The 27,044-nt window shown below is 39.3% G+C and overlaps 1 protein-coding gene across 2 annotated transcripts in view; it reads left to right on the top strand.

Moving 5' to 3' along the window:
• The window catches only part of Cwh43 (cell wall biogenesis 43 C-terminal homolog), a 57,293-nt gene extending 35,492 nt beyond the window's left edge, over window positions 1-21,801 (top strand). For both annotated transcript variants that reach the window (XM_077803539.1, XM_026386544.2), the window contains 5 exons: window positions 445-594; window positions 5,397-5,541; window positions 10,505-10,566; window positions 16,516-16,671; window positions 21,723-21,801. In XM_077803539.1, coding sequence (XP_077659665.1) covers window positions 445-594; window positions 5,397-5,541; window positions 10,505-10,566; window positions 16,516-16,671; window positions 21,723-21,801 — 592 coding nt within the window. The remainder of the gene's footprint in view (window positions 1-444; window positions 595-5,396; window positions 5,542-10,504; window positions 10,567-16,515; window positions 16,672-21,722) is intronic.
• The last annotated feature ends 5,243 nt before the right edge of the window (window positions 21,802-27,044 follow it).

The following is a 27,044-nucleotide window of genomic DNA, read 5'->3' as shown; positions in this document are numbered from 1 at the left end:
GAGGCAAGCACTCTACCAATTGAGCCATATCCCCAGCCCTGGAATAATTTTTAATGTCTAGTTTTATAAATTGTTATAAATTGCTGGCAAGATATATTCTGCATGTATTGATTAATATTAGAATTTTTATGCAAATGTGTGGTTAGGATAACAATGCAGATAAGATGGATTTTATATATTATCAAAGCCTACATTTTCGTGTCTCTGTAGTGCTGATTAAAACAGACCTGATCCTGTGCTTTTAGGGATACATCAAGACAGGCTAAATAGTGAGATGTGGTGAACAAGCAAACTGCCACAGAATTCTGTCACATTATTGCTCTGACTGCCCCTTGGTGGGATGCCTGTAGCGTGACACATCTCTTTCTAATGCATTTTCTTCATCCTGCCTACCTGATAGGATGGGACTGATGTTGATGGCCCTCTTTTTTCCTTCCAATACAGGATCATGGTGTTATCAAGATACCCAATTGTGAAATCGGAGCATCACCTTCTTCCGTCACCAGAGGGCGAGATTGCACCAGCCATAACCCTGACTGTCAACATCTCCGACAAATTTGTGGATTTTGTTGTGACACACTTTGGAAACCATGAGTAGGTTTCTCTGACTTAATATTATACAAATGCCATGAAATATCATCAACGTGTTCCTTTGATTTCTATGAAAGAATCTTTTATGCTTCCTTCTTTTCTCACCTCTCAAAGAAATTCCCCTGCATCGCTGGTTGCAACAATGAGATGTAGAAGCTTTGGGGATGCAGGCAGTCCTTAGAGGTGGTGTAGTGACGGGCTGTGTTAGCCCTCAATGACTGAAATGTGCAGTCGTTCTCTCTGCAGGTGCTATGCTAAGGGCATCATTATATTTAATCTTCACTCTGTAGGAGGTAAGTACCATTAAAGCCCCATTTTATAGATAGAGACTCTGGACATTAGACACTAGATTAACTTGACTGGCCAACGTCACACAGCTAAGAAGTGGTTTGACTCAAACTCAGCCCACCGGTGGTTGGAACCACGGGTAAGCCAGACTGCAGAAAAATTAATTCCCTTTTCCTATAGGATTATTGATAGAAATAGGAGCACCGTTGGGATTTGAGGGTGCTACATGAAGTACCTTTTTTAATTCATGTATTCACAAGGCAGAAGAATATATAGGCAGAAGAATCTGGCAGATGGAAATGAAAATTCCACTTTAATACTGATAAGACTATTTGGACAACAAGGCTTATGTGGCCATATGACCTAGCTAATGTGTCCCCTCACAGTACAGGAAACAGACTCCCCACAAACACTAGGCCTCCTAACAGGTGCAAGACCTGCCTTGTTAAGCTCTTCCTTTGGTGAAAGGGACCAGTTAGAAAATTCTCTGTCTACAAAACCAGTGGATTCCAGAGAGGAAGGGCTCGAGACAGAAATAGCCAGTTAATTTTTTCACACTTAGCTAGAAAATTCTTCCCTGAAAGTAAAGGATGGGGAGAAAGGCCAGTGGTGGTTTTATAAGTCAGTCCCTCTACAAAGAAGCATGAATGGAAAAGAAGTTTTTTTTTTCCCCCAAAGAACATTCACAACCAGTGACTTAGTACTGAATAAATAGCTAATAATGCCAACAATATATTGTAAAAGCAAAGATAAAAGTGTAGAGTTTATACTCTGCTCTTCTAAACATAATCACTTAAAACACAAATGTACAGTGCTATGTGCTTTTATCAAGACCTGACTGCGTTAATCATACAAGTAGCTATAGAACTTCAAGGGAGCACACAGAATATTAAGAAAACAACATCGTTCTACTATTAAGTTTCACCTCAACAAAACCAATATCCCTGCAAATGGTCACTATTATTTTTTTTCACTACCTTGATTTGTCTTACACTAATATGTGTGGATCTGTAAAAGCATATTTGAATATTTTCCAAAATAAGTCAGAGCATTAGATATTTACACAGAACATACACCATTCACTATCCGACTCTTGTTTGCCTCTATAGAACTGAAAAGGCATTTGGAAGACAGATACTGTAGATGCTCCACATTTCTTTAAAAAAAACTGAAGAAATGCCTCAAGTAATGTTCATGTAGCAAGTATAGACACCCAGAAATCATATCGCTGACCTTACATTTTACTCCAGTTGGGTACTTTTGTGTTTAAAGTTTGAAAGATCTCAACCCCCAAAACAGTTGAGTCTGCTCTTTTATTCCTTTGCTCTCCATTCCCCGCCTCATTTAACTCCCCCCAATGTCTCCCAAAATTGAAAGAATAGACTAAAAAAAAACCAGGCCTTGGAATGTGCATGGCAAAGGGACGGATAGGATTGCCTTTGCTAACTTTCCGTTAACCACCTACTTGATGCTTTCTGATTACACCATCCCTTCACTTGCTATCTTATGTGTCTGATTTAATAATGACAAAAAAATGACACAATAATAATGGCTATTTCCTTTTGAGGAGATGTAACTCCAGGGAGTGAAGCAGTGTAGTTTAATGCTCAGGAGGATGGATTCCAGAGCTTGGAATCAGAGAGTCTGGTTAAAATCCTAATTCCATCACTAGCTGTGTATCCTTTACAGTTCTTTAACTATGTGGAGCCTTGGTTTCCTCATTTGTAAGTTAGGGGCAATCATGGTATTTATTTTACAGAGTTCTTATAAGAAAAAAGTGAGATATTTCAGGTAAAGTACATGAATCTAGTAAGTGCTTAACTAATGCTGGCTATTATTAAACCAAATCAGGCAACTCCAAATGTAAAAAAGAAATTATTTCTTAAAAAAGAAATTATTTGTCAAACACAAATCAAGCTCTGTCATGTACCAAGCATAAGGTCAGACACAATCTTTGTCCTTAAGAGCCACCACTCTTGTCACTCCTTAGAATTTCTGTCCATGAACACTGTGGCCTCCCAACAAGTGACAGAGGAAGTTTGCACCTAGAAAAATTTGTGAAGCCATCATAATGTATTTGTGTTTGCCTTCGTTGTTTTCTACAATACTTTATAGAAAAATTCTTACTCTGGATAAATATTTAGAGATTTCCTTTCCCAGTGATTGTGGCATACAAATGTGAAAATCCTATTAGGAGTGAATTAGAGAATGCTTGTGCGTGTTATTAGCTGATTCAACAAGAATGTTTAATGTGCCGAGCATGCGAATATCTCTTTTACAACCAATAAATAGGAAATAGCAGCTTTTCTTAGAAGTCATTTAGGTAAACACCATAATGAAAGTTGATATTACTTTAGCTGATTAACCAAGCTACTGGCTAGCCACCATTGCCTTTTTCTAAATCTATAACCTGCATCATATACAGAGAGAAAACAGAACCAGCGGTCTGGAGATTTATATGCTAGTTTTGGTTCTGTTGCAGGGGATCCTTGGTGAGTTCCAATTGATCGTTTCCGAAAATCAGATAAAATCCTCTTTTTCAGCTCACATTATATTGCTATTGGGCTGATCAAATATTAACACATAAGTAAACATATAACATGTATGTTCTCTCACTCTCTTTCCCTCTCACTCCTTCCTCCTTTCTTCATGCACATAGTATACTTTTTATTTTTACTGTTATCAGTAGATGAGATTTTTCTCTTTGAGAAAATGTAGAACCAAATTCACAAATTATTTTCCAGCAATATAGTGCTAAACTATATTTGAATGGGCTGTGGCTTTGGAATTTTCTAAACCTGGATTTGAATTCTACCTGCATGTATCAGAAGGAACTGAATTCACCACAGTCCTGATGAGGCTTTACCAAGGTTGGAAGGGTCCATGGGAACACAGGAGGTGCTGAGGCTCTCAGATGCTATTCACAGTGGGAAATCATTGCCAGCCTTACAGCTGAAGAGGCAGGCAGAGGACATCGTGTTCTGAGGGTCCTGTGAGATCTAGAACCAGGAAGAGGACCACTAGACATGAAGAATGAGCTACTGCCAGAGGGACCGGCCCAAAAGACCCAACTTCACCCTTCTCCTAACATTTTATCTGCTGGTGTCTCTGGTTGGACAAGCCTCACTGGAAATCAGATAAGGGACCCAGGAGGTGATTCTGAAAGAGTCAGAATCACCCAGGACACAGAGAAGGGGAGATGGGCAGGGGAGATGGAGAATACTTGGCCTGTGACCTGTGTACACTTAGTCCTGTCTTCAGATCCTACTTCAATGAGGTTTCTCCAATCCTCTTGGTCCTCAGTGAGATCCCTCTTATCTTCCTTTGACATTTTCTTCTTAATACTCATTTATTAGCTACCTCTCTATGCAAATGCCTGAGTTAGTCTTCATTTGCTTTTGGATCCATTCCTTGTTCTTTTCAACTGTAAGGAACCACATTTCCCAAAGTCCCTTGCTTTCTGGTTTCTGGTGGGTTCAGTCACCGGCATTAGCACAAGTTCTCTTAGAGAGAACCCAGGGTATTTCTCATTTCCTCTGCTTCTGTTATCCTTGGTAGCAGCTAAATTTCTTCTCTGGCCCCAGCTCCTTCCCAGATAGTCCCAGCTCCACCTGGCAGCCCCTTCCATAGTCTATCTCCTGCCAGCCAGTTCTGGCTTCTAGACTCTGAGCTATCATCTCCTGCCCCTCTGCTAGCTGTAGGGATGGTACTAGTTTCTCTCTGTTGCTAATCTCTGGTTGCCTCACTAGCTATAGGGATGGTACTAGTTTCTCTCTGTTGCTAACCTCTGGTTGCTCACTGACCCCTGTTTGGCTTCCCATAGCTTAGGTAATGAATTCCCTAACTTAAATTCATTTTGTTTGAAACATCTGGAGTGTTTCAGTTTTTCTTGCTGGATCATATAAAATATGATGTCCTGTTTTTCCCCCCAAAACCCTCCAAAAGTTTGATACACCTGTATCTAATTATCTGTTTTATGTCTTCTATGATTAGCAAAATAAAAGCAACATGTCCAGCCCATATTTAAGCAGAAGAGCTGAGGTGGCTTTCAGAAGGTGTTTAGTTGAGGGACTTGTGTGGTAGGGTAATAAGCTTGGTGTGCTCTGCTCCTTGAATGTTTGAGTTCTCCTTCTTACCAGTATTCCTGTCTCTTTTGACTCTTTTAGTTATAATACTGATGACCAGACTTCATGTTTTTGCTATTGTTTCTTCTGATGAAAAAGTTGAACAAATGCTGTATTTAGAATAGATATTTAAATCAACTTGACTCCTGATGATTTTTTGGAGAAAAATCAGGTTGTTCTTAGTCAAAAGTTTGTCAGCCTACTCAGTTGAAGCACTGTATCTAGGCCTTGTTCATTTGTATAACTTAAGGTATTTCCCCAAACAGGAATTGCTCTGGGTTTTGTACACTGTTTGAAGATACTCTTGGGAATTTAGTTACCTAATAGTTTTTAAGAATTATTTTGCAAGTTCAATAGGAGGTACATTTTTAGTTTTCTGTTTTGTTTTTCTAGAGATGACCTTGACAGGAAACTGCAGGCTATTGCTGTTTCAAAGCTGCTGAAAAATTGCTCTAATCAAGTGGTATTTCTGGGGTATATCACTTCAGCACCTGGTTCCAGAGATTACCTACAGCTCACCAAACATGGCAATGTGAAGGTAACATAATCTTAATAGGATTTCAGTTTTATTAAGTAAAATGCTTCTTTTCGTTTCATGCTTGGGGGAAAAGCCCATAATGCAATACAACAATTTAATATGTGTTTGTTATGGTTTGGATCTGGAGTACCCGCCAAAATCTCAGATGTTGAAGGCCATGCAGCAGTGTCCAGAGGCGAGGCTTCCAGGAAATGATTGGATCATAAGGGCTCCAACCTCATCAGTGAATGAATCCATTTGTTGGACTAATCATTTAAATGTACTACTAAGAGGAGGCAAATGTATAGGCAGGTTGGCCAGGTGCAGTGGCTATGTAACCCCAGTGGCTTGGGAGGCTGAGGCAGGAGGATTGCAAGTTCAAAGCCAGCCTCAGCAACTTTGCAAGGTCCTGAGCAACTTAGCAAGACCTTGTTTCAAAATAAAAAAATAAAATAAAAACAGGCTGGGGATGTGACTCAATGATTCAATGCCCCTGGGCTCAATCCCCAGTACTAAGAAAAAGAAGAAGAAGAAGAAGGAAAAAAAAAACTATAGGCAGGTGGGGCATGGTTGGAGGAAGTAGGTTACTTGGGGCTACTATTTTATCCCTGTCCCCTTTCTCTCTCCCTACTTTCTGGCTGCCACGAGCTAAGACGCTTTCCTCCACCACACTCTTCCACCGTGATATTCTGCCTCACTCCACATCCAGAGCAATGAAGCCAACAGTTCTTGGACAGAAACCTTTGAAACTGTATGTCAGAATGAAACTTTTCTCCTCTAAGTTGGTTTTCTCAGGTATTTGTCACAGTGATGAATAGCTGACTGTCACAGTGTTTTGATTATCCACTGATGCACAGAAACCACCACAAACATACTAGCTTAAAACAGCAGCAGCCATCTATTTGCTTACAGATCTACAATTTGCACAGGGCAAGTGGGGATAGGTCATTTTTCCTTCACGCAGTGTCAGTGCTCATCTCCTGTGGATCTCCTCGTAGATGATCCATAGGAAGTAGGTTGGTGCTTTGGGCTTGGGACCTTGGTTCCTGTCCATGGGCTACTTGGGTTTTCTCACTTTATGGTGGCTGTGTCTCAGAGTGAGAATCCAAGAGCAGCAGGAAGAACCTGAATTGCTTTATATGATTTAGGCCTTTTAAGTCATGGTGTCACTTTGCTCTTGTCACAAATCTGATGGCATTCAACTAGAAGAAACAAACTCACCTCTAAATGGAAGGAATATCAGAGTTTCATCATAAGAGTTCCATATGGAAAGGGAGATACTGTTGTAGCCATGTTTAAGAAATGGAATCTGCCACATTGTGAGAGGTAATGACGCCGAGAGTAAAAGATGAAATGAAATGTCAAATAGAACAGCTAATCCACCAGACAGGGCCTCATCAAGTTGACAATGAATTCGTTTTTTCCTTTTAAGATTTAACACACTTGAATTTTCAGATATGTTCCTGTCCTGGAGCACGAAGACACAAATCAAAGCCTTGAGAGAAGGATACCCCAGAATACCAAGTGCATTGATTTAAAATGAGAAATATAATTTTTATATCTAGTGAACACCCATGTAGATTTCTTGATCCTTTGCTTCTTTTCTTTTTGTTTTTAACTTCATATCTTGAGACAGAATCTTCAGAGAAAAGTGATTGCTCATTTTGTGTTGATTTTACTACTTTAACTCTTCTTAAGAGTGTAACACTGGAAACACAGGTGACAGTGTGTGAGGATAGTTTTCTGCATGTATGGAAAACACAAATGAAAGTGGTTTGAATAAGAAAGAAGTTTGTATAAAAGCTTCAGTGGTAAATCAATACTGGCAAGGCGATCCATGATGTCTGGAACCTGAGTTTCTCTACCACGGCTCCACTCAACACAGCCTCCTTTCCCACGGCCTCCATTCACATGGTTCAATGATGTAGAATGACAGCCATATTCTAGTCAACAGATAGAGGAAGGGCCAAGAGCATATGCAAGTTATCCCTAAAGGCAAGTTCCAGGAAACTGACCTTTGATACTTCTACTTACACCTCCTTGACTGGGATTCTGTCATATGGCCATGCTTTGCTCTACAAAGAGTTTGGAGGTGTGAAATCTTGCTGGCTATATACCCAACTAAAAATGGTATTATGTTGAAAGAAGGGCAGATACTGGGGAGATGAGTTAGTCTCTTCATTCATGGAGAGTAGAATCGTGAAGCATTTCTGATTGTTTGCTTTGGTCAAAGGGTTTATGATAGTGACATATTTGTGATAGTGACATTATTCCAGAGAATACATAAGAAAGAACAGTTTTTCCAAGAAGATGATGAGTTCAGCTTTGCACTGAGTTTGAGGTATCTATGGGACTATAATGGAGATGTCCAATAGATGGGTGGATATATGGATCTGGAATTCAGGAGGGCAATTTGGACTGGAAATATGGATGAAGCAGTTGCCATCATATAAGCAATTATTAAATCATGAAAATATTACTATGAGTAAAAGAAGTGAAAAAGGAAAACCAAAGAAAATCCCCTCTATTAGTCTGTTTTGTGTTGCTTTAACAGAGTACCTAATTCTAGGTAATGTATAAAGAAAAGAGGTTTATTTGACTCATAGTTTTAATTTTTTTTTTAATATTTATTTTTTAGTTCTCGGTGGACACAACATCTTTGTTGGTATGTGGTGCTGGGGATCGAACCCGGGCCGCACGCACTCCAGGCGAGTGCGCTACCAGTTGAGCCACATCCCCAGCCCCTGACTCATAGTTTTAAAGACTGAGAGTCTAAGATTGGTAGCCCCATCTTTTCAGCCTCTGGTGAGGACCCCTTTTGCTGCATAAAATCATTCAACATGGTAAAGAGGAAGGGGAGGTGGCCACATGCTGAAGGGGCCATACTTATGGTATGACGTTACTTTGCAACAACCTGCTCCAACAAGGTGTAAGTCCCTCTGCAGACCAGCCAGTGTTTTCTGAAGATGGAGCCCTGTGACCTAACTACTTCCCATTAGGCCCTCTCTCTTAAATATCCCACAGCCTCAACACAGCCATATTGAGAACCAATCTTCCATTACATGGACCCTTGAGGGACACACTCATAACTCCACCAGTAAAGCCACATTGAATGTGGTGGGTGAGGAGAGAGAAGGCAGATTATTTCAAGAATAATCTTGAAATATTGGCTGGAGGGGCCAAGGTGGCCCCACTCTTACAGTGGGGTCCTTGGTTCTGAGGTGCTTTTTCCACATGGTTTCTCTTCATTATTAGCCTTGCTGGTTACTTCATTGACCAACTGTGTGACAGACATGGGGACAAGTTACTCAATCTTTCTGGGTCTCAATTTCCTCATCTGTAAAATGATGGTAACAACATCCTCACATCATAGGGTCATATAAGGGAATATATGTATGCACACAGCATATATGTATGGTTATGTATATATACATATATGTATGTATGTATAATATTTATATACACACATATGTATATATATTGTGTGTCTGGCTGTATATGTAAAATTAAATAATATAGAGATACTAGTACCTGGCCTATAAGATACAAAAGAATACTGGACATAGTGGTATTTGGCAAAGAAAAAATTGCATCATAATGAGGAAGGGCATTCTTACATTTCATGTGTGTGTGTGTGTGTGTGTGTGTGTGTGTGTGTGTGTTTGAGAAATATACATGGTGTTAGGGAAAAAGAATTTTATTTTATTTTTATTTAATCATCTTGTGGTTTCCACTGCTCTGGTCAAAAACTTGTGTCAAGATTGGCAGTGGATTCTGATGCTGCTTTTTCTATTACAAAGTTTATTAGTGTGGAGAGGAATTTCAATCATAAATTCTTAGATGAACAGATTTTTCTCTTTAAGAAAGAGTACTTAAATTCTGCAGCTTTAAAAGTTGACAGCATCTTTTAAAAACCTAATAAAATAAAATAATAGTTACACAGATTCATAGCTTATTATTCCCAGTATACATAGAATGATTAAATTTTTATCTCTTCCCAGGGCAAAACAGAGCAGCACTTTTATTTTATTTGCTTTTTATCACTAAAAACTTTTAATTTAATTTTTAAGATTTATTATACTTTTTTCATGTATATAAAAGGAGTGTCTATGTATGTGTGATATAAATAATAATAACAATGAACAGACATTCCTGTGTCCACCACCAAATTTAAGAAGTAGACAATAAATTGTGGGGTTTTTTTGGTGATTCTAAAATGTATTTTTAATTAAATGTTAATAGTAAAATTCAGTGGTAGTTAAAAAGTCAGGTATATCTTTATTTATAGGATATTTAAAAAGAAGAAAATGACTTCTCCTTTCAGCATAACAGCTCCCTATTTATGATTTTTCCAATGCAATATAGAAAGAAATATGTTTTTCTTCTCCTTCTTTGATGAAAAATGACCCTGGTTTCAATCTTTCAACATCAAAAAGACTTATGATTGCTCCTGAAATATGTTCATTTCCCTGATTCAATTTGACAAACACAGATTGAGCACCTGCTATACTCCAGGCCTCATGCTAAGTACCAGGCAGCCAAAAGTGACTCAGAGTCCTTGTGCTCAGGAAGGGAAGGGTGGAGACCTAGGAACAAATAACTGTGGTACTAGGCTATAGTTGGTGTGCATAAAGTGTGGCCGGTGAAGATGGTCAGTCATGCTTAAGATGAGACTTGGAAAAGCTGCAGGAGGTTGGGGGTTTTCTTATAATCACTGACTTACCTAAGTCCCTCTCTAGACCACCCTCATCTCTGTATTTCCAGTATCTAGTACAAAGATAGAGGGCACATAGTAGATGCTCAAAAAACATCTACAGAATTAACAAATACTTTGGACCTTAAAGGATCTAAATAGGAGCCATAAAGAGAAAATAGCATGCATGGAGGCCTGTTTATCATTGCAGCTCACACAGGTATTTTGCCAATTTGGAACAGAGCATTGTTTTTTTATGCTTTAAATATTCTTCTCTCTGCTCTTCAATAGGATATCGACAGCACAGATCACGACAGATGGTGTGAATACATTATGTATCGGGGGTTGATCAGGTGAGCACAGATGTTTGGTTTGTGTGTTGTTTTTTAAAAAATCTATTATTACGGTCATCTTTTGAGTTTCTCCTAGAAGGAAAAACTTTATGGATGCAATGAATTTTTGTTAGTTTTCCTAAACATTGATTTGTTCAGTTACTCTATTTCATATTGTTTTTAAGACATGGCCTAATGATTTAAGAGGGTATAAATAGCTAAGCAAATTAAGCTCAAGTATGTAGCAAGAATACTATGTCAACTGTTAAGGGAGATAAGGAAGTAACTGTCAGCATGTTAGGAGTGGTACTTTATGGTCTGGTGGAAACAGTATGGACCATTGTTTTAGTCAGCTGTGACCAAAGTACCTGACAAGAACAATTTTAAGGAGGAAAAGGTTAGTTTGGGGCTCATGGTTTCAGAGGTCTCAGTCCTCAGATAGCCAGTTCCATTCCTTGGGGTGCAAGGTGAGGCAGAACATCCTGGCAGAAGAGTGTGGTGAAGGAAAGCAGTTGGGAACATGGCATCCAGGGAGCAGAGAGGGCTCTGTTCACCAAGGACAAAATATAGACCCCAAAGGGATGCCCCCAGGAACCCACGTCCTTCAGCCACACCTAACCCACTTTACAATTACCACCCAGTTAATCCCTACTGGGGGATTAATTTATGGATTGGGTGAAGACTCTATAACCCAATCATTTTACCTCTAGGCCTTCTTGTATTATCTCACACATGAGCTTTTGGGGGACACCTCACATCTAAACCATAGCAACCATGGCATAAGGAAGTCCCAGGCTTGAATTCCAACTTTGCCAGTTTCTAATCATATAATCTTGGGTACATTACCTCACTTGGAGTCATCATTATACTGTGGTGAGATATCTATGGTAAATTACATTTTTAAAAAATGTCATCCCTTATAAAAGTGTCATCCAAAGATAACATATATATATATATGTGTGTGTGTGTGTGTGTGTGTATGTGTGTGTGTATCTCCAAAGATAACATAACATATATTTACATATTCTTGGATAATATATATCTGGATATATGTGATCCAAAATAATATAGATGCAAGATCTTAAAATTCAAATATGTAAATACATAACTGAGTTTTGAAAACACAATTTCTTTAAATAAAGCAAAGAGTAGTTTAATACCAAAAAAAGAGGTCCTAATTATTCATCCAGTCATTTTTAATAGTTTTCTAAATACATTTTTTAGTTGTTGATGGACCTTTATTTTATTTGTTTATTTATTTATATGTGATGCTAAGAATCGAACTCAGTGCCTCACACATGCTAGGCAAGTGCTCTGCCACTGAGCTGCAATCCCAGCCCTCATCCGCTCATTTATTCTATAAGTACTTATTAAGTACCAGGTATTGACCTAGGCCGTGAGGATATAATAGGAACAAAACAAAATGTTGGACTGTCACAGGACACACATTCCAGTGAAGAGACAGGAAAGAAGCAGATAAGGAATGATAGGCCAAGACAGGTGGAGACAGGTGTGATGGAAACAGGAAGAACTGAGTCACTAAGGAGTGCTGGGGGCGGGGGTAGGGTACATAGGGTGGGCAGGGTACTATGGGGTGACCTTTGGGCAGTGGCCTGAATAACGCAAGGAATCCACCTATGCATATCTTGGGAAAAGCACTTAGGCAGAGGGAATAAGGAAGTGCAAAAGCAAGAGGGGAGTATACTGAGTGCTTTTTGGTAGGAACAAGGAAGCCAGGGTGGTTGGAGTGTGGTAATAAGGGAGGAGCCCTGGGAGAGGTTCCTAGGAACAAATCATGTGGCCAGTGGGTTGATTTGCATGTCCTTCTACTTCTTCAGTGAACCGAACAGGCTGGAGACCTTCCCTGAACTCATGGGGGTCCCCCTGTTAGTTTCAAAACTGTTTGGAGATATTTGACCTGAAGCCTCCAGCTCCCCTCCCAGAAATAGTGTGGGGAACTCTGGTGCGGGCTACTAGGACAGACCTCTCTGGCCTCCATACAGAGCAGTTCATCCCCCAGAAGCATCTTGATACTGGCCCCATGAAGATAGGGATTGACATTGAATTGATCATCTCTTAAGCAATCTTGTATCTAGTGATCTGTGGTCCCCATTGATGAAGCACAATGGTTGCCTTCAAGGGACGATACAGAATCACAGAGCCAGCTCCTCTGTCTGTGGACAGGGCTTATTCAGTTATGAGTCACAGTCTAGTGACAACAAACCGCTAGGTACACTGCTCTGTTGCTATCTGCCATTCAGTAAGTAGCATTTGAGCTTAATGGATGTCAGGCACTGGGGGTGACAGTAAGCTGAGGATCCCTGCCCTGCTGAAGGAAGATAGACAATGGCATATATAACTGCATGATTTTAGAAGGTAGTAAGAGTGGGCAGAAAAATCTGAGCATCCAGAATATGGAGGCACAGTGTGATTATAAGTAGGGTTGGGTAGGTCGTACTGAGAAGATGATGTTTGGGCCAAGATTTGAAAAAGTGGATCACGAGGCTATCTGGGGAATGACCCTTTGTTGTGATGGGCGTAGGTACGACTTATGCAGTCGAGGAAAGAAATAAAGAATGTCCATGCACTTATGCCTTTATCAATGTTTTATTCACTCAAAAAATCACTCAATACAATTCACTCAATAGGTTCTTTTTTTTTTTTTTAAAGAGAGAGTGAGAGAGGAGAGAGAGAGAGAGAGAGAGAGAGAGAGAGAGAGAGAATATTTTTTAATATTTATTTTTTAGTTCTCGGCGGACACAACATCTTTGTTGGTATGTGGTGCTGAGGATCGAACCCGGGCCGCACGCACGCCAGGCGAGCGCGCTACCGCTGAGCCACATCTCCAGCCCACTCAATAGGTTCTTAATCAAGAAAATGATGATCCTTAATGCTGGGCACTGCGATAGACATGATCAATTCAAAGCAAACAATTTTAAGTTAATGCTAAGCCCTGCAAACACACTTAATCATGACAGACTATCACAGTCTGGCTGGGCACAATTCAGGAGCCACTTGTCAAAAGAAACTAACTTTATTTTTAGAACCACACACACCAAACAAAACAGCTCCTCAGGAAAACCCTCAGAGCCCAACTGCCACCACTGGCTTCAAGCCCACAAGCCTCTCACACAAACACAAGCCTCTCGCCCCCTCCCACAATCCTCCTGCTCTTGAGGCCGATTGGCTGGGTCGCATGGGCGGAGCCAAAAAAGTCCCCCAATGAGCAGCTCCGTGGTCTGAAAGGGCAGGGAAACAGTCCAATGAGCATCACCGCAGAGGAGCCAATCATCTAGATGTTGCTGGGGCCGCTGTGAGCCAATCATCAGCCGGCAGCTGGAAGTTTGCTGGCAGCTGGAAGTTTGCTGGGGCCCCTTCGGCTGTGGCTCTCAACAACATACTTATTACAGGCAGTCCGTCTGCATGCTAAGCTCAAGTGCCATATCTAGAGTCTCAAGTCTTAGTCCTTAAGTTCAGCAGATGCACCCTCCTCAGACCACAGCGATCAGGTCAGGAACCGATGGAGGCTTCTCCTGGTATGGAGTTGACAGCCAGTTGAGGCGGACGATTGTGAGGAGAAGTTGCTGTTCTCACCAGGGTCAGGAGGCTGCTGTAGAGTTTGAGAGCAGTGAGGACAATGCAGAGGATCAGGCAAATGATGAGAAGAATTGGGGTGTCAGTCCAGGTCCTCATCAGGCTCGTTTTATAAAGCATTTCATATCTCAGATTGATAACACTATTTCTGTTTAAATATGTGACCAAGTGATTGTTTTAATGGGGGATATTGGAATGTTTAGAACAGGATATTTGATCTAGACTGAAATGGGTGTAATTCCAAGTTGCAAAAGTCATTAGTCACCGAGAAACAGTGGTATTTATAGTAATCTGTGCTCATAATAGCTAATTATTGGCTACACACACACACACACACACACACACACACACACATATGTATATGTAAACATATATATATATACACACGCACGCATACTTGTATGTATATATATGACAAAGATTGCTCTGACTGCTATAACAAAATACCTACTGGATGGCTGAAACAAATTTCTGTTCTTATTGAACATCAAGATCAAGGCATCAGTCTACCAGCAAGGTTGGTGTCTGGCGAGGACTCTCTGTCACCAGGGTTGCTTTCTTACCATGTGTTCACATGACCTTTCCTTGGCATGTGTCTGTGGAGAACTCTCTCAATCATCTAATTCAAAGTTTTGCTCCTAGTAGGTGCTTGATAAATACTTATTGGGCAACAATGGGAAGTTCCCTATTTTAGCGGGAGATAGGCATTGAGGTTCCTTATCTTCAAGGGCTTTTAGAGTGTTCTTGAAGGCAATGGCTATGAGATGGGTTTGAACTTTGATCTTAGAGATTTGGGAGATAAAGAACCTGGATTTGTCCCAGAGTCAGTGACTTAGAATTACAAGTCACTTCAAGTCCTGAGCTTAGACAGTTGCAGTAACCTGGCTGACTGCTCAAACACACATCTGATGCTCAGCGGCATCTCCTCTCTTGTTCCCTACGGGGGTCAGACTTGCTGCTCCTGCCTGCCCTGGCTCTGGGTGTCTGTTTCAGTTTTGTGTGTGGTTACAGGCTTGAAATGCTCTTCCTCCTTCTACGCTGGCCCAAGCCCTCATGGTCTTTTACCTAAATTCTTGCAGCGACCTCTTAACTGCCCCACCCCCGCCTTGACTCTTTCCCTAACACCTATTCTCTTCAGAGAGCCATAGCAGATCTCTGCCCCAGATCCCTCTAATGGATTCCCATCTCAGTCTAAAAATTTGAAGTCCTTACAATGGCCTGCAGGGGAGAATTTGCATCATCTGTCCTTAACCCCCTTCCTGAGCTTTGGTGTTCTTTGTTATACACTCTGCTCCTGTCAAGGTAGAGTTGGTTCTCCAAAGTACCAAGCACACATTTCTACCTCAGGACCCCTGCATGCAATATTCTGTTCACCTTCCTCTGAAATCTGTGCATCTTGCTCCCTTACTTCATTCAATTTTTGGCTCCAGTGTTAATCATCAGGGAGATACACCTGACCATCCTCTATAAAACAGCAGTCTCTGCTTTTTCTCTATCGACACCTGACCCATATGTCCTTATTTAATTTGTCTCCCCAAATAGAATAACAGATTCAGGAGAGCAAGGACTTAATTTTGTTCACTACTTTTTTTCCCACTACCTACAAAGGTGCTGCATGCAATAGAGACTTAGTATGTTTACTAAGTTAGATAAATGAATGACTGAAATAATTGACACAGTTCCTTTTTTTTTTTTGGAAGAGGCAAAAGGTAAATAAATTAAAATGAATACTTTGCTGCTTGTGGTTCCTCCACTTTTCCATCTGAGCTCTTCAATAAGAACTATTTGGATAATGTCTGTAAAGTGCTTTGAATTTCCTGGAGAACTGAAAGCTCTAAGTCAAAACAGGATGTGGAATTTTTTCAGACATATAAAATCTTTGATTTTTTAGGCTTGTAAGTGTGGGCTGAAAATATGCATGTGGTATTTGGATTTTTAAAGGTAAGAAAGAATTTAGGTATACACTCCTGTCGTTCTGAAGCAATCCTGTTATTAACTCAAAACATAATTATATGGGAGGCAATTTGTGGAGACAGAATATTCATTAGTGTAAAAAAGTAAAGTAAGGCTGCTAAGATTATTTAGTTAATTAAACCTCTGTGTATATTTCTTATCTATCATATCATAAAATCAACACTTTTGTTAATATTTAGAGTAACGAATCAAGTTAATTCTAGTTAGGATACACAAAGTCAAGTTAGAAATAGGAAATTAATTTAATAAGGAAGGTGCTATCTTCTAAATCATGTCAGATTTTTTGAGGGCACATGGCTGAGAATTGACTCGAGAGTCTCATGGATGCTAAGCATATGCTCTATGCACCAAATCTTTATGTGATAATGAAGCCTTTATAAACCATCCCTATTTCTGTTACAGGTTGGGTTATGCAAGAATTTCCCGTGCTAAACTGAGTGACTCTGAAATTCAAATGGCAAAATTTAGGATCCCTGATGACCCCATTAATTATAGAGACAATCAGAAAGTGGTCATAGACCACAGAGAAGTTCCCAAGAAAATTCGTTTCAATCCCAGGTGAGTGGGTTCCCTTACATTTTAGGCTATGGTTATGAGCTACCACATTTAGGGAACTTCAGTATTCCTTCAAAATGAACTAGAAATTGTATTAGGTTCTAGAAGTTTGTTCTAGGGTAGAAGTTATATCCTTGCTTTCTAGAATGGAGAAACATATTGTAATAACAATCTTAGGTAAAAAAATATTCCCATTATCTTTATCATCACCATTAACACCACAACCGCCACCATTAACATCACTGTGAATGTTTGACTCGTTGTGCATCCCAGATCCTGATCTGGGTTCTTTATTTATCTCATTTTTGCCCTTACTAGGTTGGTACTTGTGTTATCCATATTTTGTTGATAAGGAAGCTCAGGCTGAAGAACATGAAGTAAATTCACTAGTATTATGTGGCCGATCAATGGTGGAGCTGTTAAGTAGATAGAAAGCCTGTAATCATCATGGGTTGCTGTGATTCTCAGCTCTTTCACACAATAGAGTCACCTGGAGGGCTTTTAAAAAATACCACTGCTTGAGTCCCACCCCAGACCAATTCATCAGGACCTACTGGGGTGCCTGGGCTTTGGGATTTAAAAACTTCTTTCCAGTTATTCTAATGTACAGTGAGGAATGAGACTGTGAAGTGTGGATAATTCACTTGCATTGCAGATATTCCACCACATAAACTAGATTGGGTTTTGGCTTACTTCATTTCCAATGGAGGTTATCCGAGAAACCCATTTGCAGCAGAACATACGATTTGGAGTACATGCTCTTTTCTCTGCTCTGGCTGTATAGTGAGAGGAAACTTCCCCATAAAACCAAACACAGAACACATCCTAGACTTTATTATCATTTGACATTTCTACTACCTTTACCAGCTAATAGCTATATAAATTTCTCAGATCTCATTTTGTTGGGGAAAAAAAAAAAACACTTCTCCATTTCTTTTTATGCTCTCCCCTCCTTACAAAAAGAAAAAAGAAAAAAAAAAAACTGTACCAAAATGTGGGCAGGGAATGTGCGCAGAGCTTTAACCAAGTCTTGGTTTGGTTCCACTGCTGTGTTTATCTCGCCCTGTGTACATGGGATGTGGTTGTAAAGAGCTAGGACCTGTGGTCAAGCTGCCCACTCCATTCCTGACTTCTGCCGTGCAACAGCTGGTAACTGTAGACCAGTTTCTTAACTTCCCTAAGCCTTAAGTCCCTCAGCTAAAAATGGTAGTAAAAATAGTAGCGCCTACCTCCTCAAGCGATGTGAGGTTCGGATGACACGTAGAGTTCTTAGAATGGTGCACAGGGCGTACTCTGCATGAGCCAGTTGCTGCAGCAGCAACCGCAGTATTTGTAGTAGTAACAGCAGAAGTGAAATAGAAGGTTTCCTCTCCTTTGCTGATTGAGATGACTTCTTCAATGAAAGCTAGAAAATGTGGAAGGAAAAATCATTTCTTGTTTCCTTATTCTTTATATATGGGGAGTGTGGAGAAATCCAAGTAAAATATTTTTGGCTAATCACAACCGCAGACTGAGCCAAAACAACTGTGACCAGAGCTAGATCTGGTTTCTGACCCAGTTTAATTATGCAAATGACAAAGTTATAAGCAGAAGTCTTGCCTTACTTTAAAAGTTGTGGTGAGAAGGTTTAAGATCTACTCTCTTAGTAGGCTGAAATGTGTGACATATTATTAACTGTAGTCAGTGCGTTACAAGAGCTCTCCAGGATTTATTCATCCCATGTAATTGAAATTTTGAATCCCTTGAATCAACATCTCCTTCCAACCCAGCCCTGGCAGCCACCATTATACTCTCTGCTTCTTTGAGTTCAATCTTTTTTAGATTGCACATATAAGTGAAATCATACAGTATTTGTCTTTCTGTGACTGGATTATTTCACTTAGCCTAATGCCCTTTAGTTTCATTCATGTTGCTACAAATGACAACATTTCCTTCTTTTTAAAGGCTGAGTAGTATTCCATCATGTGTGTGTGTATGTCTCTCTCTGTGTATACATTTTCTTATCCATTCATCTGGTGACTCCATATATTGTCTATTTTGAATAATCCTACAGTGAACATGGGAGTACAGAAATTTCTTCAACATCAAAATCCCTGTGGACATATACCAAGATGTGGGATAGCTAGATCATATGGTAATTTTAGTTTTAGTTTTTTGAGGAACCTCCATACTGTTTTCCATAATGGCTATACTAATTTACATTCCCACAACAGCATATAAAGGTGTTTTTTTTTTTTTTTTCCCCCAAGTTAGATGCAGTGGTGCAAACCTGTAATCCTAGCTACTCTGAAGAAAGAGGCAGGAGAATTGCAGGTTCAAGGCCAGTCTGGGCAACTTAGCAAGACCCTGTCTCAAAAGTTCAAAAAGAACTAGAGTAGCTCAGTGGTAGAGTTCTTGCCTAGAATGTATAAGACCTGGGTTTAATCCTTAGTACTGGGCAGGGGAGTCCTTTTTCTTCTCCATGTCCTTGCCAATACTTTTTATAATTTTGTCTTTTTGATAATCACCATCCTCACAGGTGTGAGATGACATCTCTGATTTGAATTTTCATATCCCTGAGTAGTGATGTTAAGTATTTTTTTTCATGATCTGTGAGCCGTTTGGATATGCTCTTTTGAGAAATGCCTGTTTAGCCTCTTTGATTCTGTGTCAGGGTAATAATGCTGGCCCTGTAAAATGAATTTTCAGGTTTCCCCTCTTCTTCAGTGTTTTGGAAAACTCAGGACTGGTGTGAGTTTTTCTTTAAATGTTGCACAGAATTCACCAGTGAAGCTGTCAGGTCTTGGGCTTTTGTTGTTGTCATTGGGAAGTTTTGAATTAATGATTCGATTTCCTCACTCTTTTACTGGACTGGTTAGATTTTTGTATTTGTTCATGATGGAGTGCTGGGAGATTTCATGTTTCTATGAATCAATCCATTTCTTATTGGTCATCCAAATTTATGGGTGTTTAATTAGTCATCATAGTCTCTATGGTCCTTTGTGTTTCTGTGTTATAATGTCTTCTCTTCCATTTATAATTCCATTTATCTGAGATTTCACTTTTTTTTCTTAGTAAATCTTTCTAAAGGTTTGTCAAACATTTTACCTTTTCAAAAAAGTAATTCTTAATTTCATTGATCTTTTCTGTTCTTTTTTTAGAAAATACTTTTTAGTTGTTGATGTACCTTTATTTTTTATTTATTTTTATGTGGTGCTGAGGATTGAACCTGGTGCCTCACATATGCTAGGCAAGTGCTCTGCCGAGGAGCCACAGCCCAAGTCCCATCTATTCTGTTCTTTTTTCTATCCTTTCATTATTTTTACTGTGATCTTTATTGTTTCCTTTCTTCTTTTGACTTCAAGTTTAGTTTATTCTTCTATTTCTAGGTCCTTGAGGTGTAGAGTCAGGTTATTTGAAATTTTTCTCCTTCTTGACGCAGACAATTTTTTTGCTATCAGCTTTTCTCTTAAATTGGTTTTTGCTGTATCCCACATATTTTGGTATGTTTTGTTTCTATTTGCATTCCTATCAAGATTTTAAAAATTTTCCTTTTTATTTCTTTTCTAACCATTGAGTATTCATGAGTATACTAATTCCCACATACCTGTAAATTGTCCAGTTTTCTTTGTTATTGACTTCTAGTTTCATACTAGAAAACATGGAAAAGATAATTGATACAAATCTTCAAGAATTTGTTAAGATTTGTTTTGTGGCCTGATATTGGATTTATCTTGCAAAATGTCCCATGTGTACCTGTAAAAAAAATTTGTATTCTGCTGCTATTGGGTAGAATATTCTATATATATTTTCTTAGTCTACTTTGTCTATAGTGTTGTTTCATTTCACTGTTTGCTTACTGATTTTCTGTCTGGATGATCAGTCCATCATTGAAATGTACAAGAATGTTGAATGTTGAAGTTGCTTACAACAAATGTAGCCTTGTCTACCCTCTTCAATGAATCTTTTCTTATTTCTATGCCACATGTAGATGCTGTAACCGCTCACCCAAATTTCTTAGTTCATGTGAAGCTATTTTGTGCATGGACGGTTGTTCAAGCTGATGTTTTTGTGAGAGGATGAGTGTTGGGAAATCTTTTCTGCCATCTTGCCGACCTCACTTCTGCTTGTATCTTTATATCACATAATAATCACAATTCTAAAAATGTATGATACATATATGTATATGTGTTCATTCTGTTTGTGATGATTTTTCCATCCAAATACCATATTAAGAACTCCCATAATAAAGTATTCTATTTAAAATATTTTTAATGGTTACATAAAATTCCACTGCTGGATGTACTGAATGTTAGCTAATCCACAGTTGTTTTTGTACATTTATTTTTGCATTATTATAAAGTCTTCCAGTGTTGTGGGCATATCCTTGATTACTTCCTTAGAATCTATTTCTAGAAGTGAAATAGCAGTCAGAGACTACAGAATTTTACTGTTCCTTGTCATTATCACCTTGAGTAAAAAAAGTCAACAGCACTCCCATATCCTACCTTATAAAAGTTATTTGGATATTGTTTCAGATGAAGAAAAGGCAGGCAGTGGCTTCACTTGTGCAGGTCTTAGCTTCATTCCCAATGCTTTCTGTGTTTCATCAGCCCAAACAGATTTGTGATTTGTCTGCAAAATAAAGATTTGGCCTGTAGGTCATGTAGAGGATTTAGAAGTTGTGCCCATAGAGACTTTATATGTGCATAAATGCAACATGAATAACATATCATGCTTCCTGACACATTGCCTGTGAAATGGGTATTATTCACACAGACAAGAGAGAAAATGATTTTTTTTTTAGCAATGTTAACCAGCCAATAATTCTTAAAACAGTTTTGCTTTTGGAATGATCCATAATCATGGAAAGAGAACTTTGGGGCTAAACTGTTAGTCTGCCTTTTCCATATGCATGAATCCTTTTTCATTTCTTCATTTGTTGGTTGATAAATTGATTACTTCAATTCTAGTTCTATGGTAGATAAGTAAAACCACAATAAATTATGGTTGAAACTGTACAAAAGAACATTCCTTTCTGAAGAGTTTTTATATGTCAATTATTTCTTTTTTAGATTTGGATCCTACAAAGAAGGACACAATTATGAAAACAATCATCATTTTCATATGAATACTCCCAAGTACTTTTTATGAACTATTTAAAATAAGAAGTCATTTACTGGGAAAATCTAAGGGGAAAAATATGTACAATAGAAAGAATTTAATGCAAGTGGGAAAAGACGCACGGAGAAGATACATTTTTAAAAATCATGGTGCTATGCAGTGGGGAATTCCATCCATTTCTAACTTATGTTGTTTAATAAAAACATTTATTTAAATCCTTTTTCTTATATTTTTGATCAGGATTTTTAGAAGGGAAAGGGAAAGGTGGCCTTGTAGCCAAGGTGGAACCGTTTGTTCATAAAGCAGTAGATGAAGGAGGTGTTGGAGAGCAGGAAGATGAAGGAGATGGGGGTCCCCGAGAGGTGGCGCTTGGCAGAGATGGTGTCATAGGCCTGACAAGTGGTCGCACTGAATATGGGCAGGAAGAAGAGGACCACGATGACCATGAGCATGGTGATCCCCACTTCTTGGTGATCAGGTTGCTGGCAGAGCCGCTGCTCCTGGAGTGGCTGGGCCTGCCGTGGCTGCTGCAGGTGGACAGCTGCCAGAGCTCAGCTTCCTTGGGTGCTGGGTCTTCTGCAGGTAGCAGCCATTGCTGTGCTCACATTGGCTGCCACTGACTGTGCTTGGTTTCTTCTCTGGGTGGGCAAGTGACATCACTTGTTGGTCAGGAAGGGTCATGTCAGACAGAGGGCATGGATCCTGGCCTCCCTCCATCCGGGAGGCAACATCAAATTTGAACCTGAAGAATCAGGCCACCTCGACCTACATTAAAGTTGGGTGAGTATTGATCTGTACTAGTTCTCTCCTTCCAATGAAAAGCCACTTAAAACTTGTAAAATTATATACACACAATATATATTATTAAATAGTAATATTTAATATATAGTAAATAACTACATAGTAATATAATGGTGTTCCTATTCAAGATAAAATAGTTTTTTTTTTTTTTTAGAGAGAGTGAGAAAGAGAGAGGGAGAGAGAATTTTTTTTTTAATATTTATTTTTTAGTTTTCCGCGGACACAACATCTTTGTTTGTATGTGGTGCTGAGGATCGAACCCGGGCCGCACGCATGCCAGGCGAGCGTGCTACCGCTTGAGCCACATCCCCAGCCCAAAATAGTTTTAAAATGACACCTTTTCACTGCTTAAAGATAGTAAATTGGCTTATTGATTATCTGAAAGGATTACTTAAAAAAAAGGAGCTTTTGATTCTTCTTGGGACAAAGCAGGGGGAAAACTGTTTACAGATTAAGTCTAATTGTTAGATGAATACTGTGTGAGTGAGACTGCCACTGACTCAAGGGCACCCCACCCCATCATCACCATCCCTGAGCTCTGATAGAATCATCTCTTTCCTCCCATGCTTATGTCACTCCATGGCTAGATGTGACACACTGTGTTGCTGTGTCCAGTCCGTCCACCTGGCTCTCAGGGAACACACCTCATACACAGCAAGATCTCACGGAATGAGTTTTCTTCCTTAGAACAAAACAGGTAGGTAGTGGGGAGGTTCCCCCCATTTAAACAGATTGTGATTTAAACGTGGCCAGGAGACACATATGATCTTAGAGCTGCAAAGGACCCTAATATTTCCTACCACCACCTTGTACTGAGTACCACATGTAGTTCTGGATATAACAAAAAATGAATAATTTGTTTGTGGTGGCCAGGCTCCTATACTTACTGGAACATGAGTCAATTTAAGGGCCATATTATTTATCCATTGATGTTTGACAAATGATCCCAATATCTAGTGGCCAGAAACAACCAACAGTTAAAATCTGCTAAGCTAGATGGTTGGGGCACAGGGTCTCTGGTGAAGCTGCAATCAGTTGTCAGCTGGGACTGGTGTCGTCCAAGGTACGACTAGGGCTGGAAGGTCAGTTCTTCACCACCTGTCAGTGAAGCTGAAAGCACATGGCAGCTGATTTCTCTGAGAGCCAGACAAAGGCAGATTTAGGCTTGGGGTCACATGCCCTAAACACCAAGTGTGGGAGTTGGGAAGTTACAAAGACAGCTTGAATAGGAACTAGTGATCATTTACTTGCTATTGCATTGGATGCTTTACCAACATTGTCTCTGACAAGACAACACTATTGCAAGGTTAAGTAATCCAGTTACCAACTGGAATCTCTCTAGCTTTCATCTCTGGATAAGACAGCCAGAATCCCCATTCCATTCCGTCTTCCCCAGGACTTGGGTGACTTGTGGGAGGTGAAGGGCACAAGACTCATGCTCTTGTAGTCACTTCTCTCACCGACCTTCCACTGTGATATTCCAATCTCATCTTTGCATTTTTGACCCCTGAATTCTGTTACTGTGCAAGGTAAGCACAAGGAGAGAATGTGTTTAATACACCTAGAGAGCACCCAGGGCTCAGCAGGTGCTCAGTATGTTCCAGAGTTCTGGGGAGGCAGATCTCCACTGAGGCAGCAAAGCTCCTCTCATGGCCAGCAAATGGAACTTGGCTCTTGCCTCTTGACTTCCTCAGAATGAAGTAAAACAAAACCCTCTGTTTTAGTGTGTCTTGTATTTTACTGAAGGTGTGAAAAGATAGGAGTTGACATGATAGAAACTCAAAACATCTTCAAATAGATATTCCCTGGTTTCATGAATCTTTTATCTCCTTCACATATGTGTAGCAGATCTCTCTCCTCTGGGGTTTTCCACACCTCCTCCATATTTCTGTTGATTTCACATGCAAATTAGCTTAATTATCTCTTCTTCTTAGTCTTCTGTTTACTAATCAGGCTTTTGGGACTTCATCTTCCATCTAAAATGGCTCATCCAAATGGGAGATTGTAGTACATCTCTCAATGAGTGATAGAGCAGGCAGAAAGTCTGAAACAGACATTTAAGTGACATATCTAAAACAGTGCCTGAAAGTAACTTCAAATTGCTCATTCAAGTGCATGTAGAACATTTACCAAAATTGGACCATGTGCTAAGATAGAGAGCAAGACTGAGCAAACATCAAAATTCTGAAAACAGATTATATTTTCTAGGGACAATAAATTAAAACAAATAATAAAAAGATAACAAGAAAGCCCTAGGTATGGAAATAGAAAAACAAACTTCTAAGTAATCCATGAGTAAAAAAATATATATCACAATGAAAAATGTTTTGAACTAAATAGTAATGAAAATATAGCCCATCAAATATCAAAAGTTTTGGAATGCATTTTGTGTTTTGAGGAAAATGCACAGATTAGAAAAGAAGAATAGCTAAAAATCAGTTTCTTAAGTTTCCAACAGGAGAATCTTGAAAGTAAACAGAAAATTAAACTTAAAGGAGAGTAGAATAAACCAGGCACAGTGTCACATGCCTATAATCCCAGGGGCTCAGGAGGCTGAGGCAGGAGGATCACCAGTTCCAAGCCAGCTTCAGCAATGGTGAGGTACTAAGCAATTCAGTGAGACCCTGTCCCTAAACACAGAATAGGGCTGGGGATGTGGCTCGGTGGTTGAGTACCCCTGAGTTCAATCCCCAGTACTAAAAACAACAACAACAACAAAAGAGTGTAGAATAAAGGAAATAAGGGTAAAAGCAGAAACTAATGAAAGGGAAACAAACAATAGATAAAAATCTACAAAACCAATAGTTGGTAAACTAATAAAATTAATAACTCTTTGGTAGGCCTGATCAAAAAAAGAAGGAAAGCAAGAAGGCTAACTAGCCCAACACTAGTAAAGAGAAAGAAGTATAACTACAGATCTTACAAACATTACAAAGAAAATGAGGGAATTTATGAACAATCTCATAATAATTAATTTTCCTTAAAAATATAACGTACCACAACTAATGCAAGAAAAAATAGGAAACCTATTACAGAAATAGAATTCACAATTAAACAAACAAAGCAGAATTTCTGAACTGCACATCAAGATCAGAAGCAAGAAATGAGATCCAGTGACCCTCAGCTCATTCCTGGTGGCTGGATTGTGCTTGCTCTCCCCCTTTTTTATGTTCTTTTTCCTTTTTCCACAGCCTTCCATGTGGAATCTGGCTCTGGCATTAGGCCTGAAGACAATGAATGGCCTTACAGAGATGGCTCAATCCACTTCCACAGTTGTGTAGGGTCAAGTCTCTGTAATAAATATTTACGTGTATTTTAGTAGTTCTGTTTCTCTGATTAAGTCCTGATATGACTTCTCACAATGAAAACTCCAGGCCCAGATAGCTTACCAGTGAATTTAACAAAATAAGAAATTATACCCATCTTAGCCTCTTTCCCAGAGAAACAGAAAATGTGGACTAATTGTTAACTTCTCTGAAGTTATGTGGGATACTTCTTAACTTGTATTAAGTTAGCATAACTTTGGTATCTGTGAAGGTTAATTTCTTTTGTCAACTTGACTAGGCCATTAGGTGCCCTTATAGTTGGTTAAATATATTCTTGGGTGTGTTTGTGTGGGTGTTCTGGCTGTGATTAACATTTGCATGGGTAGACTGGGTAAAACAGACTGTCCAACCTGATGTGGGTGGGCCTCATCCAACCCACTGGAACCCTGAACAAAAAGGCAGAGTAGGAAGAATTCATTCTCTCTACCTGACTCTCTTTGAGCTGGAACATTGGTCTTCTCCTGCCTTGGGTTTGGACTTGGAGTGGCACTCACACTAATGGTTTTCCTAGATCTTAGGTCGTCAACTCAGATGAGAATAATACCATCAATTCTTTTAGGTCTCCAACTTGTTGACTGCAGATCTTGGGACTTCTTAGCCTCCGTGGCCATGTGTGTCAATACCTTATAATAAAAACCTCTCTCTTTCTCTCCCTCTTCCTGCATCACAATTGGCTGCACTTTTCTGGTGAACCCAGAATAATGTAATATCAAAATTGAAAAGTACGTTAAATTAAGGGAAAAAATTATGGCTCTATAATATACATAGTTATATGTTTTAGAAACAAAATATTAGCAAAACAAATATATCCTTCTATAATAAGATAATAGTATGTGACCAATTCAGGTTTCTTCCAGGAATGCAAGGTTAGTTTAATGCTCCACATCAACAATGTATGTAAAAATAGATGTGAGAAGCATTTAACAAGTCTTAACACCCATTCATTATTTAAAAAAAATAAAAACCTGTTAGCATACTAGGAAGAGAAAAAACTTTCTTCATCGAATAAAGTGTACAGAGGGCTCCTTGGATTATAGTGGGGTTATATCCTGACAAACCCATCATGAATTGGAACTATTATAAGTTGAAGATGTGTTTAATATACACCTACCAAAGAAACACCATAGCTTAATGTGGCTTACCTTA

The sequence above is a fragment of the Urocitellus parryii genome, chromosome 10, assembly GCF_045843805.1.
Source record: "Urocitellus parryii isolate mUroPar1 chromosome 10, mUroPar1.hap1, whole genome shotgun sequence".
NCBI classification, from domain to species: Eukaryota; Metazoa; Chordata; class Mammalia; order Rodentia; family Sciuridae; genus Urocitellus; species Urocitellus parryii.
Note: the sequence above shows the minus strand (reverse complement) of the source record. Positions and strands in the feature narration are given on the sequence as shown.